This window comes from Monodon monoceros, unplaced genomic scaffold (assembly GCF_005190385.1).
Source record: "Monodon monoceros isolate NGI ecotype Baffin Bay Population unplaced genomic scaffold, NGI_Narwhal_1 Super_Scaffold_11, whole genome shotgun sequence".
In the NCBI taxonomy this organism is placed as follows: Eukaryota; Metazoa; Chordata; class Mammalia; order Artiodactyla; family Monodontidae; genus Monodon; species Monodon monoceros.
The window spans coordinates 106,801,652-106,817,884 of NW_021703767.1; the positions used below are offsets into that span (position 1 = coordinate 106,801,652).

The 16,233-nt window shown below is 38.0% G+C and overlaps 1 protein-coding gene across 4 annotated transcripts; it reads left to right on the top strand.

Annotated features, from left to right (window-relative positions):
- Nucleotides 1-55: 55 nt before the first annotated feature.
- CCNL1 (cyclin L1) lies at nt 56-13,805 on the top strand. 4 transcript variants are annotated; one of them, XR_003792359.1, is made up of 13 exons: nt 500-1,319; nt 1,618-1,692; nt 2,199-2,308; nt 4,029-4,176; nt 7,876-7,996; nt 9,231-9,295; nt 9,534-9,547; nt 11,010-11,109; nt 11,230-11,334; nt 11,431-11,572; nt 11,807-11,918; nt 12,028-12,126; nt 12,761-13,571. XR_003792359.1 is itself a non-coding variant. In XM_029214626.1 (11 exons), exons 1-11 carry the CDS (start codon nt 1,014-1,016, stop codon nt 13,107-13,109), a joined length of 1,584 nt encoding a protein of 527 aa, XP_029070459.1. In that variant the 5' UTR covers nt 56-1,013; the 3' UTR covers nt 13,110-13,805. The 4 variants fall into 4 exon arrangements, 1 of the variants encoding a protein (XP_029070459.1); XM_029214626.1 differs by lacking the exons at nt 4,029-4,176; nt 9,534-9,547 and having other exon boundaries at nt 56-1,319; nt 12,761-13,805; XR_003792357.1 differs by lacking the exons at nt 4,029-4,176; nt 11,807-11,918; nt 12,028-12,126; nt 12,761-13,571 and having other exon boundaries at nt 909-1,319; nt 9,534-11,109; nt 11,431-11,477.
- Nucleotides 13,806-16,233: the final 2,428 nt, after the last annotated feature.

Here is a 16,233-nt window from a genome sequence, read left to right on the forward strand (position 1 = left end):
GGAAACTTGGAGAACTGCTAATATCACAGAGGGAAAAATATGTATACAATGGAGATTTTATTTCTCCCATACTACCTAATTGGAGTAACCACGCAGGAATACATAGACCCCAGGCATAATCAAATTACCTCTGTAAAGTCTCGCCGTAAGACTATTTTTGGAAACTAGGGATTTTCCAGATTAGCGAAAGCTGTGACGTTGTCACTGGCTCAGGCCTGAGTTTCGCAAGGGAAGCTGCTAAAGCAGCTGCCCTCCCAGTCAATACGAAGCCTTCGCCTTACTTCGAAACCCCTGTGAACCACACGCTCATCGGGGAGGTTTTTGTTTTTTGTGTTTTTTTTGAGCCGAAGTAGTTCACATTCCTGTTTTCTAAAAATACTGTAAAGCACCTTTCTCCAGATTCCTTGCGGGTCACTTTAAATTACAAGTTCGTCCGTACACGAAATCGGAGTAGCCACTTCCACCCGCCAATGTGGGCGACAGTCGACCCTTTGTGCTCGCCGAAACTGCGCCACCTAAATGCGAAAAGTTAGGAGAGGAAGAGAGACGGGAGCACAGGGACGCACGTTCTAGACAAGTTGTCAACGCGCAGGGGTTACAGTAAATTTTGCAGACTCGAACTTGGGGATAAGGTATCTTGTAAAGCTATTTTGTTAGCCTCCCTTATTATACTTGTGGTTTAAAATATTACAAACGAGGCGGCCTGGGATTGTTTTAGGAAATAGATCACCTCCTCGACCACTCTGGAAGCCCAGCGGAGAGGGAACCCAGGGTACCCGAGCGTCCCGCCGCTCCCCGGCCAGCGCAGAATTGAGGCGCCGCGGGTGGAGTCGAGGCCTGAAGGGACTAGTTGGCGCACGCCGGAGGGGCGTGGTGACGTCAGGGCGGAAGCGCACGCTGCGTGAAGCGGCCCAGAACCCGGCGGTCACGGGAATATCCGTCGCGCCGAGGACGCTGGTTAGTCTCTCTCCGGGTTCCGGCTGCGTTGGGCGTGCGTGCAGCTCGCTGAGACCATGGCGTCCGGGCCTCACCCCACCGCGACCGCTGCCGCCGCCGCCGTATCGTCGGCCGCCCCGAGCGCGGGCGGCTCCAGCTCCGGCACGACCACCACGACGACGACCACGACGGGAGGGATCCTAATCGGCGACCGCCTGTACTCGGAAGTTTCGCTCACCATCGACCACTCGCTGATTCCGGAGGAGCGGCTTTCGCCCACCCCGTCCATGCAGGACGGGCTCGACCTGCCCAGCGAGACGGACTTGCGCATTCTGGGCTGCGAGCTCATCCAGGCCGCCGGCATTCTCCTTCGGCTGCCGCAGGTCAGTGCTCCGGCCCCGGGCCGACCTGCTGCGCCTCCTTCTCCGCTGCGTCCCGGTACCGCCAGGTCCCGGCCGGGTTGGGGGTGTCCCCTTGGGGCTCTCTAGCCGCGGGTCCCAGCCGGAGCCCGGGCGTGTCGAGAGTGGGAGGGCGCTGGGCGACGAGAAGACGGGGACGGGAGCTGTTCGCGGCGGGGAGGGGGAGGGGGAGGGGAGCGAGCGGCGGCGGCACAAAATGGCGGCGGCGCCTGGTGCGGGCCCGCCTGACCCCTGCGCTTCCGTTCTTCTTTCTTGTCTGCAGGTGGCGATGGCAACGGGGCAGGTGTTGTTTCATCGTTTTTTCTATTCCAAATCTTTCGTCAAGCACAGTTTCGAGGTAAGCAGAGCGGGGGCGGGTGAAGGGGGATTTTTTTTCATCCGGAAATGGGAAGGAGGGCGGAGGTGGTGTCAGCAGCCAGTTTTTCCAGAAAGGGAGTGGTTAGTTTCAGGCCTTTGTACCTAGCTCTCACCCACCGGGAAGTAGGGACTTGAGGAAAGTGTTTTAGAACCAGAAGATGGATCCTGAGCCCAGGTGCCCTGTTATCAAGGATTAGAATTTTCAACCAAATGCAAAATTCCTGTGAGATTGAGCTTGGCTCTGGATTCACAATTAAGGGGAATTAAGCAATAAAAAGAAAGCATTACACTAGCATAGCTGGTAAGCCTATGGCCTAGAAATGTCAACTGCGATTTCATTTCGCTAAAGGTCTTAAAGTTCTCAGCTGTGTCCTAAAGTTTTTTCAACAGGATAAGTTCCTTAGACTTTGAGAGGGGCACTTTTTTCTAGCAGTACTCTGTAGTGCCATAATCTCACAACTTTTTATTGGATCGTGGTTCTTTCAGATTGTTGCCATGGCATGTATTAATCTTGCATCAAAAATCGAAGAAGCACCTAGAAGAATAAGAGATGTGATTAATGTATTTCACCATCTACGCCAGTTAAGAGGAAAAAGGTAAGATTGGCATTATTGAACACAGATCTCTTGATACAACTGTGCTGTGCACCAATCATCAGATCAAAACATTCTTTCCTCTCAAGTTAAAACCGATGCAAGGGAAAACTGACTTTAATTTAGGTGTTAAAATTCACATAGGAACACGCTGATACTTAATTTGAAAAATCACAATTAACCAGTTATCTAAAGTTTGTAGAGGCAGTTGCGTTTATGGACAATCCTAACAGTGCTGTGAAGCCAGTCCTGTGGTTTAAGATTAAACAAGAAAGGGAATACGTTTGACTCAAGTGTGAGTGTATTCTGTAAGTTATTTTTCCCCTCCCTTCTCTGGAAGACTGAAGGCTGGAAGTGTAAACACTGCAGTTCAAGTTAATACTGTGGCAAAATTTTGTGTAGATTGTTTTTCCATGGGAAGTCCCAGTTAATTCCTTACCAATTGAGGTTGGCTTTTGTTAGAATACTTCTCAACATTGAACTACGATATATCCTATAATACCGGATCTGAAAGGACTGCAGGATGATAAAGTTTGGAGTCAAAGGGATTAAACAGGTATTTTGTTTTGGTCAGGTGACAGTCTCAGTGAGTGGGTTGCATTTAGATAAGGCCCATTTATCTGATCTTATAAGAAAATAGAGACCAAAATAGTGTTGTCTTTTAGGTGTCGTGGATACCTGCTAACACTTTATGTGTTCATGCGAGGCAGTACCAGAAAGTTTTAGTTGCAGTGCTTTTGTCTATAGATGATCTCTAGTATATGCTACAAAAGAATATACTTGGTGTAGATTAGTTCTTGTGTTCGCTTTTTAAGGAATTGTTGTGATGTTAGATAAACTTGTACTGAGTTTGAAAGGAAGTTATAAAAGGATTTTAAGTCGTTTTGGGGTTGAGTAACCGGTTAGTACCCAATTAGTATCTTACGTGAGTGGTCTTTTTGCTGAGTCTGTAAGTTGGCAGTAATGGAATTATTCAGAGACAAGCCAGTAGTAACCTTAAAATCTGAAACATTGCTACCCAGATAGTTTTCACAGCATTTTTCAGTTTTCTGCATTCTTTATTCTGCCATCTTTTCTCATTAACTGTAACCATTTCCAGGGATAGACTACTTTTTTAGTTTTCATTTTAAAATATCTTTTCATTTCTTAGGAATCTTTGAAAATTGGGAAGTTTTCAAATTGGTATTTAGCATGTTCTGAGCTAAAACTTATATTTAGATCTAGGTGATTCTTCAGGGTGTTTAAACAAAATGACACTAATAAAAAGGTTTTGTATCTTTTGTCAAAGGATTCTGTGTTTGCTTAAAGGAAATAGTTTTGTTAGTATTCTTTGGACCATTGAGCTCACTATTATCATTTAGTATTATCTACTTTGAAATTTTTCTTTGAGTAGTCTTCCTTGATTTCAGAGTAGGTCCTCTTAACTATAAAAACCTTGGAGTTTAAAACATCTCACCTGATTTGACTGTCGTGTCTGATGTAACTGTGGTTTTTTTTTTTTTTTCCCTTTTCTTTCGGTCATTATCGCAGAGAAATTGATTGTGTCTCAATCTTAGAAGTCTGATTATAGCATGAAATTTAAAAGGAGTTGTTAATTGCATGGAAGTCTTTTTTTTAAGGCAGGATGTAAAAGTGTTCTATGCATATTACAAGTTTACTCAGACAGGTAGCTTGTATATGTTATTAACTTCAACTCTTTTTTCCCTTGCAACCGACTATACAGCGACCAGCTACATTTACCAAAGCCTGGGTGATGTGGAGTGGTACATAGCGATGAAGCTGTCGTCATGGCAACAGTGAGTGAAGTATCGAAAATCCCCAAGGAGAAGCCAGTGCTCTGAGAATAGGTCACTGGAATCGGGGACTAACAGGTTGGCCACTGGTGAACCATTTAGAAAAACTCCTGTTTCTTGTTATAAGCGTTTGTCTTTGCTGTCCAAGTTATTAGAACGATAGTTTAGTAATTTTTTGCATAGGTTAATGTTATTAGAAAGTACTATCAATATCACACTTTAGTTAGGTAGAGTATGTATCAGTTTGTCTTATTGGTGCTATTTATTTTAATTTAGTTTATGAATAGCTTTAAATTGAAGTGTGACCTTGGTAATAAAAAAAACAGAGGCATCGTATTTGTAGACTTTAGGTCACTGGATTTAAGTCCTGACTACATATTAGAATCACCAGGGGAGCTTTTATAAAGAACTAATGCCGAAGCCCCATCCTGGATTTTTTTTTTTTTTTCCTCTCTTCAGTTTTTTGTAGTTTGGTTTTTTAAGCTCGGAATAAATGGCTGAATTTTAAAAAGTAAGATTGCTTTTTTGTTTCAATAATTTCCGATTATAATTTGCTTTTGAGATGTAGCATACTCCCAGCAAATTAAGAGTTTTATGTAGTTTTAAGGCACCTACCTTCATACTATAAGGCTTCTCTAAAAGACAAATATTCGAAGCCTGGTGCAACCCACTCATTGGTGAATATGGTGTGGTATTTTCAACATGCATATAGATCATAGATTAGAGTTGGAAGGGAAGAGATCTTGTCATTTAGTCAGTCTTCCCCTGCATTTTATTTTGGTGGCTCGAAAACTGTTTGTTTAAACACTGCCAAAGAAAGAACGTTCTTTTGAGGTAGGAATTAACAAATTTCTGTAGGTTGAGTAGCAGTCTGCCTTCTTGTAAACTGATCTCATTTAAGTACAGTCTCATAAAGAACTTGTTCTTCATTTTCTTGGTCCTTTGTACCACGTGAGTGAGACAAACCATGTTTGGATCTGCTCCTAAATTTGTTGTGGTGGTTGTATTTCAAGATCATGCTGAAGGAAAAATAGCTATTCTGAGAGACCAGATAATAAACGTCAAATGACCAGAACTCAGAATTTCATACTAAGACTAAAATTTGAAAGTTCTTTTCATATAAGTTAATCTGAAAAATCTGACCAAGTTAAAAGAGGAGGAGGTAGGTAGAGTTAGGTTTGGGTATTTTTTGATCATGAAAATTGTTTTCTGAACAGATGGTTTCTTTTAAAAAGATTTAAAATGTTACCTCTTCAAACTTTTATTGGAAAGGAACGTTCACCTAATTGGGGAGGAAGAAATTCTAGTAAGCCTTAATTCAATTTGATGTACTTGTTACCACGTAAGGTACTAGTTGATACTTTAAAGAAATCATTTGCTTAGGCAGTCTGAATTTTTTCTTACTGCTGTTATATGGGGACACATTTTTCTACTTCTGATACAAAATAGTCTTTGTAAGTAGTGTAAATTATATATTCATCGAGCCTTTGATTTGTGAGGTAAAACCAGTTCTGAACAAAAAGAAGGTATCAGATTATACACCTACAAAGTTAACTTTGAAGACTACAGGCAGTAGTAGGCCTAAGCAATAAGCTGCGTACTTAGTGGAATTATAGTAGATAGTAGTTTGGTTTGCTTAATTGGTTTAATGTTGGGATTTTGACACAAAAAAATGGGAAAGTAAAGATTGTGGCAGAATGGATGGGAAGTAATTCGCGTAAGCAGAATTAATGATTAAACCTGATTTGGGACTAATAGCCATAATTCAAATGTTTAGTGGGTTGATTGCAAGAAAATGAATTTTAACAGAATTTGAAATCAACTCTTAAAGCAAGTTTAGTAAGAGGTATAATGAATTCGTTCAACATAAGTGGGAAAAAATGAGACAAAACTGCTTTTATAATAATTTTATAAGGATTCTAATGGTGCAGTTTACTGTTTGAGTTGTATGTTAAGGGTTAAGGTGATGCGCAACTATAACACCAGAGGTATTCTGTCTCCTAATGAATGCCTGATGAAGGGGCCATCAGATAACTAGTCCATTTGACTTTTTTTCCAAATTTTCTGTTTTAATATCTGAAAAATCATAAACCTTAAGATCTTTGGAATATGTTTTCATATATACGTTAATTGTTATCATTTGAGTTAAATTTAATTTTTTTCCAAAGAACAATGAACTTGTAGCCTATTTGTCCTGATAAAAATGGGTTCATTATTATGTTTTTATGTTAGAAATCAGCTCCCTCCCCAATTGGTGGCCGCATTTCTCACACCTTTCAAAGCTGTAAGAAGAACTGAATTGAGTGAAGGCCATTTTAAATGTTGTTAACATGCCGTTTTCCATCTTGTCAGCTTTGCCAACTTTTGTCTTATATCCAACTTGATAGAAATCGTATAGTATAGAATAATTTAAAATAGTTTAAACATTCCAGTTTTATAATTTGAAATAGGAGAAAGAATGGAAAATAAATACGGTAGCTGATTGTTTTTACTCTGGTAGCATATCACTACAGGATAATGTAGCTTATTTCAGATTGTTTTCTGATCTTCAAATGGATATCTAGGTTTTTGGCTAACATGGGCTTAAATTTTTCTGGATTTGGTGTGCATGGTAAAATGAGTTATAAAGTGGGGGCAGTGTTCAGAATGACTGTCTTTTTAAAATGTTGTGTTCTGCCCAGAGCAAAAACTCTTGAATCTTTTGGCTGAAAATGAATTGAGTATGGGAAAGAGTATTTAATTGTTCTACCCAGATACATACCTTATCAGGGTCTTAATAAAAACGTATTTGTTGTTGGTTGGATCTAAGAATGTCTCAAATGAAGGACATTGGGACATTTTATAGGCTTTAAAGTGAAAGTCTAAGTCCTGACTGACTTCTCATTAAGAAACTAGTTTTCAATTTTAAGACTTAAAGATGTTTTAATTGAAAGCATTTTTTTCCCAAAGCATTGAACCACTGATATATATCGCCTTCTGCATCGTAACTTTTGAAGCTATCATAATTTAGTCTGGCACAGAGACCTTGAGTACTCTTCTAGTTTCTTCATTATGGTTGGTCTTCCCATCTCTTTTGCCATTGCATACTAAAGTTAGTACCTAATAATGACAACTCTGACCAAATTTTGGCCTGGTTTTATTGATGACTTCGAATTTTAAATCTGATTTTAAAAATATTTCTTTGGTAATTGAGCTGAATCTATAGTTTACAGATTATTTTCTTTAACAGAGATTCTTAGATCAGTTTATTTAAACAAATTGCCCATTTAGGGGAATCTGAATTAGCTACCCACCGTTTTATCCCCTAATTTTAATTTTGGCGTTAAACTAGCCAAGAGTTGATATTTTATAAAATGAGTAAAATCACTATAATCTTATGAGGTCTTTATAATACATATTTTCAAGAGCACATTAGTTTTGTTCCTGGAGTCTATGGAGACTAACGAGGTTTGTGGAAATAAATCAGGCTGTCTATCACCTAATATATATACCTAAAATATCTGGATGAAAAAAATCAACAAGGATGTATCTAAGAGCATTAGAGTGAATTTTTTTCATTGCAGGGTTTTGTTAGTAAACTAGGAACTGAGTCGAGAAAGTATATATTTAATTAGTATAACTTGGACAGCACAAGATTAATGCTTTTAACTTGTTTGCAGGAGTTTAAAAAGCTGGTTTCTGTTGCCAATAGTTGGTTGGAAGGGAAAATGGAGATGCCAGAAATAAAATTTTTTGGATGTGCAAAACAGTTTTGATTTTATTTCTTACAAACTATAGGACTCCAAGCCCCCTGATCCTTGATCAGAACTACATTAACACCAAAAATCAAGTTATCAAGGCAGAGAGGAGGGTGCTAAAGGAGTTGGGATTTTGTGTTCATGTCAAGCATCCCCATAAGGTGAGTTGTAGAATACAGAAATAACATTCGTAAGTATTAGGGATTTTCTTAAAATTTTATTTTACATGAATTTATATTTGAGAGTTGGTTGTAAAAAGCAACTTTTTGGATATTGATATTTATCAGTAAAATGGGAGTTGAAAAGACTTGGGTTCAAATCTTCACTCTTTATTTTGTTCTTTTTGCTTCTGAGGTAACCCAGTTTCCATACCTAGAAAACGGAGATTTTTAGATGTTAGCCAAGGAATAAATAATACGTGTATCTGCAGAAGTATCTGACAGTATGCTACCCTGTTGCATGGTGAAATGCTGAGTGTGGCTGCTCACTTTTAGCATTATTGAATGTTCTTAGGTTTCTCCAGTGTCTCTTGGCTTCCATATGCTCAACATAAGCTGTAGCACAATGGTTAAGAGAACAGGTGCTTTGGGGGCAGGACCATCTGCGCATAGAAACTTGTTTCTGCTATTAGCTGTGTGACCTAGGCAGATATGTTTCTCAGATTCCACATCTCTAAAATTGTAAAAGGCGAGTAATAATACAGGTCCAGAAAGATCAGAACTGAGGTAAACTCATTTATATGAGTTTTTTAATTTATCACACTTTAGTGTGATAAGCTTCACTGTAGAAATATTAGGGTTTGATTACTTACCCACTCTGAGTTGTACATACATAATATGTATCATACCCATTGTGTAACTTTAAAAATATAGCAGTCTCTAGGTTTTTTTTTTTTTCTTTTTTTTGCGGTACACGGGCTTCTCACTGTTGTGGCCTCTCCTGTTGCGGAGCGCAGGCTCAGCGGCCATGCCTCACGGGCCCAGCCGCTCCGCGGCATGTGGGATCTTCCCGGACCAGGGCATGAACCCGTGTCCCCTGCATTGGCAGGCGGGCTCTCAACCATGCGCCACCAGGGAAGCCCTTCTAGGGTTTTTGTACCTTGGGAAATTAAATAATCAGTGCCTGTCACATGAAACTTAGATACTGTTCTTAACTGATTTAACTTCCATTTTTTTTCCTGCACAATTTTGGAACATTACGTCTCCGTATGAACTCTAGTAGCATAATAACCTACATTGACTCTTAGGTACATTTTAGTTGGTCTGTATTATTTATACAGTTTATAGAAGAATTAAAACTTGCACCTAACATTTTCAGTTACTTATGTTCATTGAACTCTGTACTCTGAAAGAACCACCAGTATGCTAAACTGAGTTTTTTTCCCTTGTCCTTCAGATCATTGTTATGTATTTACAAGTCTTAGAATGTGAACGTAATCAAACCCTGGTTCAAACTGCCTGGTAAGTTGCTTTTTTACATTTCTTTCCTAGCCAGGAAAACAGAAGCAGAAATAAAGTAAGTTTCATTTTCCCTTTCCAAAATAATGAGATGAGTTTGTTTTGGTGCTTTTTGTTTTTTTGTTTTTTAATGAAAAGGTAAATAATGCTTATTTCTGCTTCCTGTTTTCTTGGCTTGACTAATTACTTTTAATGGAGAACTCAATTTAACTTTGTTCTTTTTTCTACTCTTTAATTAAAGGGTAGTCCATGATGGTAAGTCATAGAACTCTGCCCTCTGCACTTCAGCCCATGACCTCAGGATGGCCTGATTGGCTGCCCTGCTCTCCAGCCAATCCAGTGCAAGCTCTCATCCGAGATTCACTGAAGTGGTCCATATCCATCTGGCAGCATCTTCTAGTTCTGTCGGGGTGTCAAAAGGATTTGTATATTTGCTTCTAGAAGTAACTCTTCAACATGCCTATGTATTTAATGTATACCTGTAACTATCAAAATGAATAGTTCATTTTTGATAGATTTGTTGTCCAGCCATTATGAATTAAATGATTTTTGTTAGGAGTTTGACTAGATTTCTATTTTTTTTTGGTATGTATAGCATGAATTCTACCAAAGGAGACGGCAGCTTAAAGTGGGCACCATTACCATACTTGAATTCATAGCTGCTGGGCTATTGGAGGCAATAGTATTAGAAGAAAGAAGTACTTCATTTTTAAGAGATGTTAATATTAACATAGCACTTTAGAACTTACTTTGTGTGATTTGCAGTGCTGACTTATTTAAAGTTAAAACAAGGAGTTCGTGGTTCAGCCACAACTACTGTCTTAAGACTGTTGATGATGTGCAGTACTTAAGTGATGTAATTCTTATGTTCTGGACTTATGACTGCCATGCTTTTTGGGCTCAATAAATATTAGTAATACTAGAAAAGTCTCATTACTTTTATAAAATGCATGACATTTTTTAATATATGTTCTATAAAACAGATTTTTAGAAGTTTTCATGGGTAAGGAATTTTAAGAAATAGTCTTTTAGTTAACCTTTTGAACTACTTGTAAAATTTCTTCAATACTTTAGGAATTTTGTGGGGAGGGTTCACTAATATAAAAGTCCAGTAATTTGTTAACTGAAGTAGTTACTGCTTTTATTTATACTTAGTCACAAAAAGGTATGTAAACAAGGCTGTTGTATGTGTTTGCTCTTCACTTCCCAACCCAGGTTTTCTGAAGTAGCTTACTTAGCTTTCTTAATATAATTTGGTGAGTGCTTACTGAAAATGCCTTTTTTACCCCTCTCACAGTATTGAGTTTTTGAAAGAACTTGATTGACACTGCTTTTCATTGTGGATAAAGGAGAGATGGTCAGTAATTAATGGCTTGAAGTATTGTTGGAGTGGTTTATTTCTGAAACTGGTCATGTCAGAACTGACTTTCATTGCTTTTCATAGAAATATGTTTTTAAAAAACTTTACGTTCTATTTGGAATAATAAGGAATTATTTTAAAGGACTTTGCTTATATATAGGAGACACGAAGAATGATTCTAGTGTTAAATTCTTACCTCTTACTGATTTTTGAGTTAAGAATTGTTATATGCTAGAATATTGAAGATAAAAATATGAGAAGAAAAAAGAATAAAGTAGATTGAGTCTCCAATTTTATGTAAGCTTCAGAAGAACTGGTTTATTTACATACAAAGCTTATGGTTGAAATATTTTTCAGGAATTATATGAATGACAGTCTTCGAACCAATGTATTTGTTCGATTTCAACCAGAGACTATAGCATGTGCTTGCATCTACCTTGCAGCTAGAGCTCTTCAGGTAGGTTATATATATAGCCTGATATATATATTCTATAGTCCTGTAGGGTAAATCACAAGAAGTATCAGTTCTCCTAATAAAAACAGTGAAAATTTCATGTAAACTATTTTTATGGTTTAGATTCCATTGCCAACTCGTCCCCATTGGTTTCTTCTTTTTGGTACTACCGAAGAGGATATCCAGGAAATCTGCATAGAAACGCTCAGGCTTTATACCAGAAAAAAGGTAATTCTGTTTACTAGTGTTTGTGTTAATATTTTGTCAGTGCTAAGAATCTAAACTTCTGTAAAAGAGAAATAATAACTTCACTTTCTTCAACAGCCAAACTATGAATTGCTGGAAAAAGAAGTAGAGAAAAGAAAAGTGGCCTTACAAGAAGCCAAATTAAAAGCAAAGGGATTGAATCCCGATGGAACTCCAGCCCTTTCAACCCTTGGTGGATTCTCTCCAGCCTCTAAACCATGTAAGATTAATTCAGGATTGAAATGACTTGAGTACTGAAGATGTATGGTTATTAGAAAGCCTTAGCACTTAACAGTTGCATAGAAACAAAGATGTTAAGAAGCTATTACTGTTTTCTCTCATGACAGCCAACTGAGGACTGATACTTGGATGGGATTTGGAGTCACATTTAGAAACAAAATTGGCCCTCTGTAAAATCTAATAGTTAACATGCCTTATTATGTTTTTTTAACAGCATCACCAAGAGAAGTAAAAGCTGAAGAGAAGTCGCCGATCTCTGTTAATGTGAAGACAGTCAAAAAAGAACCTGAGGATAGACAACAGGCTTCCAAAAGCCCTTATAATGGGTGAGTATACTTGAGTTAGAAAAATGGCCTGAGGAATCTTTTTATGTGTTTAATTTCTAACATACTTAGTATGCAACTAAAATATTGTGTGGGTTTTTTTTATTTTAAGTGTAAGAAAAGACAGCAAGAGAAGTAGAAATAGCAGAAGTGCAAGTCGATCAAGGTCAAGAACACGATCACGTTCTAGATCACACACTCCAAGAAGACAGTAAGTAAATACTCTCTTAGGGAAAGCAGTCTTATTTGGAGTAAAGGTTCTGGCTTTTTTAAAAAAAATTGCACGTAGACTGTTCTCAAAGTTAGGCTAGATTTAGTCTTAATAATGAGGTAAATTGTGAGAAATGAGTTTGGAAATACGCTCTGTAGGCATGTGGCTTTTTTGTTTTGTGGTGGTGTATGTATGGCATTCTATTCTGTTTTTGTCCACGTTTTTTGAAGTGTAGGGCCTGGCTGACCACTTAATAATTAATAACCAATAATCAGGACAGTCATAGCCAAAGAATCTTCATTAATTAGCTTTATAATTAGATGGCTAGCTACTTGTGGCTTTTCAGTGAGCGTGTGGGAGATAATTCAATAAATAGCTATCTAGGGCACTAAAAATTAATTACTCCCCTCCTTGGAATATAGACATACAGTAAATTTGTTCAAGATTTGTCTAATATGTGAACAGGCTGGAGGAGAGGTAGTGAGGGGTGGGGAAATACAATAAAAGTCTTCAGTCTGGCCTGTTACTGACACCATTTGATAGTTTTGTTTTGAACCTGCTATGATGAGCACCACCAAAACTAATCTGTTCCCAGTAGAAACTGAATCTAAACCTCAAATTTCTATTATCTAAGTTATAATAATAGGCGGAGTCGATCTGGAACATACAGCTCGAGATCAAGAAGCAGGTCCCGCAGTCACAGTGAAAGCCCAAGAAGACATCATAATCATGGTTCTCCTCACCTTAAAGCCAAGCATACCAGAGATGATTTAAAAAGTTCAAATAGACATGGTCATAAAAGGAAAAAGTCTCGTTCTCGATCTCAGAGCAAGTCTCGGGATCACTCAGACGCTGTCAAGAAACACAGGCATGAAAGGGGACACCATAGGGACAGGCGTGAAAGATCTCGCTCCTTTGAGAGGTCTCATAAAGGCAAGCACCATGGTGGCAGTCGCTCAGGACATGGCAGGCACAGGCGCTGAATTTCTTCCTTTGAGCCTGCATCAACTTTTGATTTTGGCTATCTACAGTGTGATGTATGGACTCATAATTGAAACAAACAATTAAAAGTAAACTGATTAGGATTTGATTTCTTAAAATTCTCTAGGTCTCTAGAAACACTGAGGACATTTTCTTTTGAAAAGAACTATGTTTCTTTTTTGTTTGGTTTTCTTTTTGCACATAAAATGCCCTAGCAGTATCTAATTGAAAACCATGGTCAGGTTCAATTGTAATTATTATACTTGTGTATTGTTTATTGCTATAAGAACTGGAGCGTGAATTCTGTAAAAATGTATCTTATTTTTATACAGATGAAATTGCAGACACTGTTCTATTTAAGTGGTTATTTGTTTAAATGATGGTGAATACTTTCTTAACACTGGTTCGTCTGCATGTGTAAAGATTTTTACAAGGAAATAAAATACAAATCTTGTTTTTCTAAACTGCTTCATACATCTTATTTAAATAAATTATTAAAAAGAAAAGTTTTAATAGTAAAATGGCTGTACTGATTTTCTGACAGACCTGTTCCTTCTTCCATTACATAAAGTTGGAGATTAAAATATAATTCTTACCTGCATTGGGAGCTATCATAGAAATCTTCTCTGTATATATGGAAAAAGCAAATGGGTGTGGCCCAACAATGTAACATTAAATGTTTAATTGTAGCATGAAACTAAGAACTTGATTTGCACATAACTGGCACCATAAGGTTATTTTAAGTCGGTTTTAAGTACTATTGCAAGGGTGAGCAAACCAGAACTTTCAACATGACAGCAAATTAGAGACAACTACTGAGCGTTAACATTTTTCTTGAGGTATTTAATGACGAATTTTATCTAAGCTAGGAGAGCTTAAGTGATAAGGTGAGCCACCCACCCGCCCGGGCTGGCTGTTAAAGTCAAGTCTGACCACAGAGAAAAAAAGCCAGAAGTCATAGCCAAAGAATATTTTTAGAATTATTCACATGGAGAGTTATTTCCCCAATATTTTGGAAGTCAATTTAGAGATCGTAAAGGCCATAATAAATAAAATATTGCTTTATAGTTAAAATTTTCCATTAAAATTTTCACCCATCTTGATTACTTACCTTGTTCACTAGACTTGGCTCCAAATGACTTGTTGCTGTTTCAAAAAATCAAATACACCCACAAAGAGAAGATTTACTGCCACTAAGGATGTTTAAAAAGAATAGTTACAGCTTCTGAAGAGGATTCCAAAGATTTCCGAACACATTTCAGCAGTGGCGGGCATTGGGGCTGGAAAAAGTAGAAAGCCTCACAGGGAGACAAGATTCACTTGGATATAGAAATGTCGGGTATGATACTTAATCAGTTACATTTCTGACTATAAAAACTAACTAACATGGCCTAGTATGAATGAGCAACTTCTGGAAGGATTTAGAGTGTTCATTTAGAGTGTTCTTTGTACATGTGCTTTTATGATAAAATTGCTAAACCGTAACAGTATTTGTGCAGAGCTTAAACTGTCTCTAAATAGCAAACAGTTTCTTTCCTTTACAAGACTGGCATGACGAAGAGCACAGGCAAATGTCAAGGCCCTGTTTAACAAATTAATCCTGAATTCTTAATAGTGTAGAAATTTTTACCTGCTCTATCCTTGTTTGGAAATAGTACGCGGGTGAAGGGGTTTTGTGAAGATGGAAGGTATGGAGGATACATCTGCATGTGAGGTGAGGGTTGCATGTTAGACGTTGCTTTAAGATAACTTTTCCTTGTGTCCTAATTTTTGTCCTGTGCTGTTAGTGAATCAGTTTTCTTCGTTGTCAAGATCTTGACAACATTATGCTGCTGTACCCAAATTGAAAAACTTAATTTTCAGACTTTTATTAGGGGAAAGTCGGGTACCCACCTCTTGGCTCCAAAAGTAATGATCAGTTCTAGGTCAGGCAATGTTGTTTATACCTCACCATTCCACCTCCCACCCTTACTTGGAAGAAAATCCCAGACAAATGATTTCATCATGTATTTCAGTCCAAAAGGTAAGGGCTTTTTAAATGTCCATAATATTTTTATTATACTTAAAGTAACAGTGTGTCTAACTTAGTATTCAGACTTCCCTTACTGTCTCTCATTTGTTTTTATAATTGGTTTGTTCAAACAAGGTCTATATTTGGTTTAAATCACAGATTGTCCATCTTTTTTTTCCTTGAAATTTAAAGAAATTGGGTCATTTGTCTTGGAATTTTCCATATTCTGGGTTGGCTGATTGTAACCCTATGGTGTCCCTGAACACATTTTTCTGTTCCTTGTAGATCTCAAGGCTTGGTAACTTTAATTTTTTTTTTTTAACTGAAGTTCAGAAGTCTGGGAACCCAGGCTAAACGTACTAAATTGCGGCCTCATTCACCAGGTATCTCACCAAGTTCCTGATGTTAATACATTACTTCTTGTACCTCAACAGCCTTGTGTGTATGCGCCCCATTTGTGTCTGTCCGCTCACCTTTGGTTTCCACTGCAGCTGTAAATCTACAAATAAGATGTTTAGTATTCATCCTAATGATTCTTAATACAAGCCCTTTCTTGGGGAAAGTCGAGTACCCACCTCTTGGCTCCAAAAGTAATGATCAATTCTAGGTCCAGCCTTGATCCCCTCGTGTCCCTTAGAGTAGCCACTCCTGTGGCTGGAATACACAGCTTGACTTTGTAACCGTTTGAACTTTGTCCATTTCTGAAATAAAAGGAACATGGGCTTCCATGTCAGCTCTGCATTCAAGTCATTCATCTACTAAGGTGATGCGGCAAGTTATTTAACCTCTTGTCTGCAAACTGGCCCTTTACCTCCCAGCATTGTACACAGTATGTGTGTTAGACATAAGGGGGTTCTATTTTTACCCCTACAATCCAAACAATCATGTTAGAAAGCACCCAACTACTTAGAGAAGTTTGAATTCTACATTTCCTATGAACACAGTTCAAAATACAGCTGTTTCAGAATGCTGCCTCACTGAGATTAGCTCTGAATCTGAACAGTACAAGATTTTAATAATTAAAGCATGAAATAAACACCAGTCTCCTTGATTCCAGCTGTCCTCTTGACCTTTCTGTTTTTGCCACCTCTGCTCAGGATAATTCTAACTCAGTT

What these genes read in the sequence shown, in the direction of transcription:
- CCNL1 (XM_029214626.1), top strand. Translation starts at nt 1,014, where the DNA reads ATGGCGTCCGGGCCTCACCCCACCGCGACCGCTGCCGCCGCCGCCGTA. An exon ending in TCGTCAAGCACAGTTTCGAG is followed by an intron (nt 1,693 to 2,198) that starts GTAAGCAGAGCG and finishes TGGTTCTTTCAG; the next exon opens with ATTGTTGCCATGGCATGTAT. An exon ending in TCCAAAAGCCCTTATAATGG is followed by an intron (nt 11,919 to 12,027) that starts GTGAGTATACTT and finishes TTTTATTTTAAG; the next exon opens with TGTAAGAAAAGACAGCAAGA.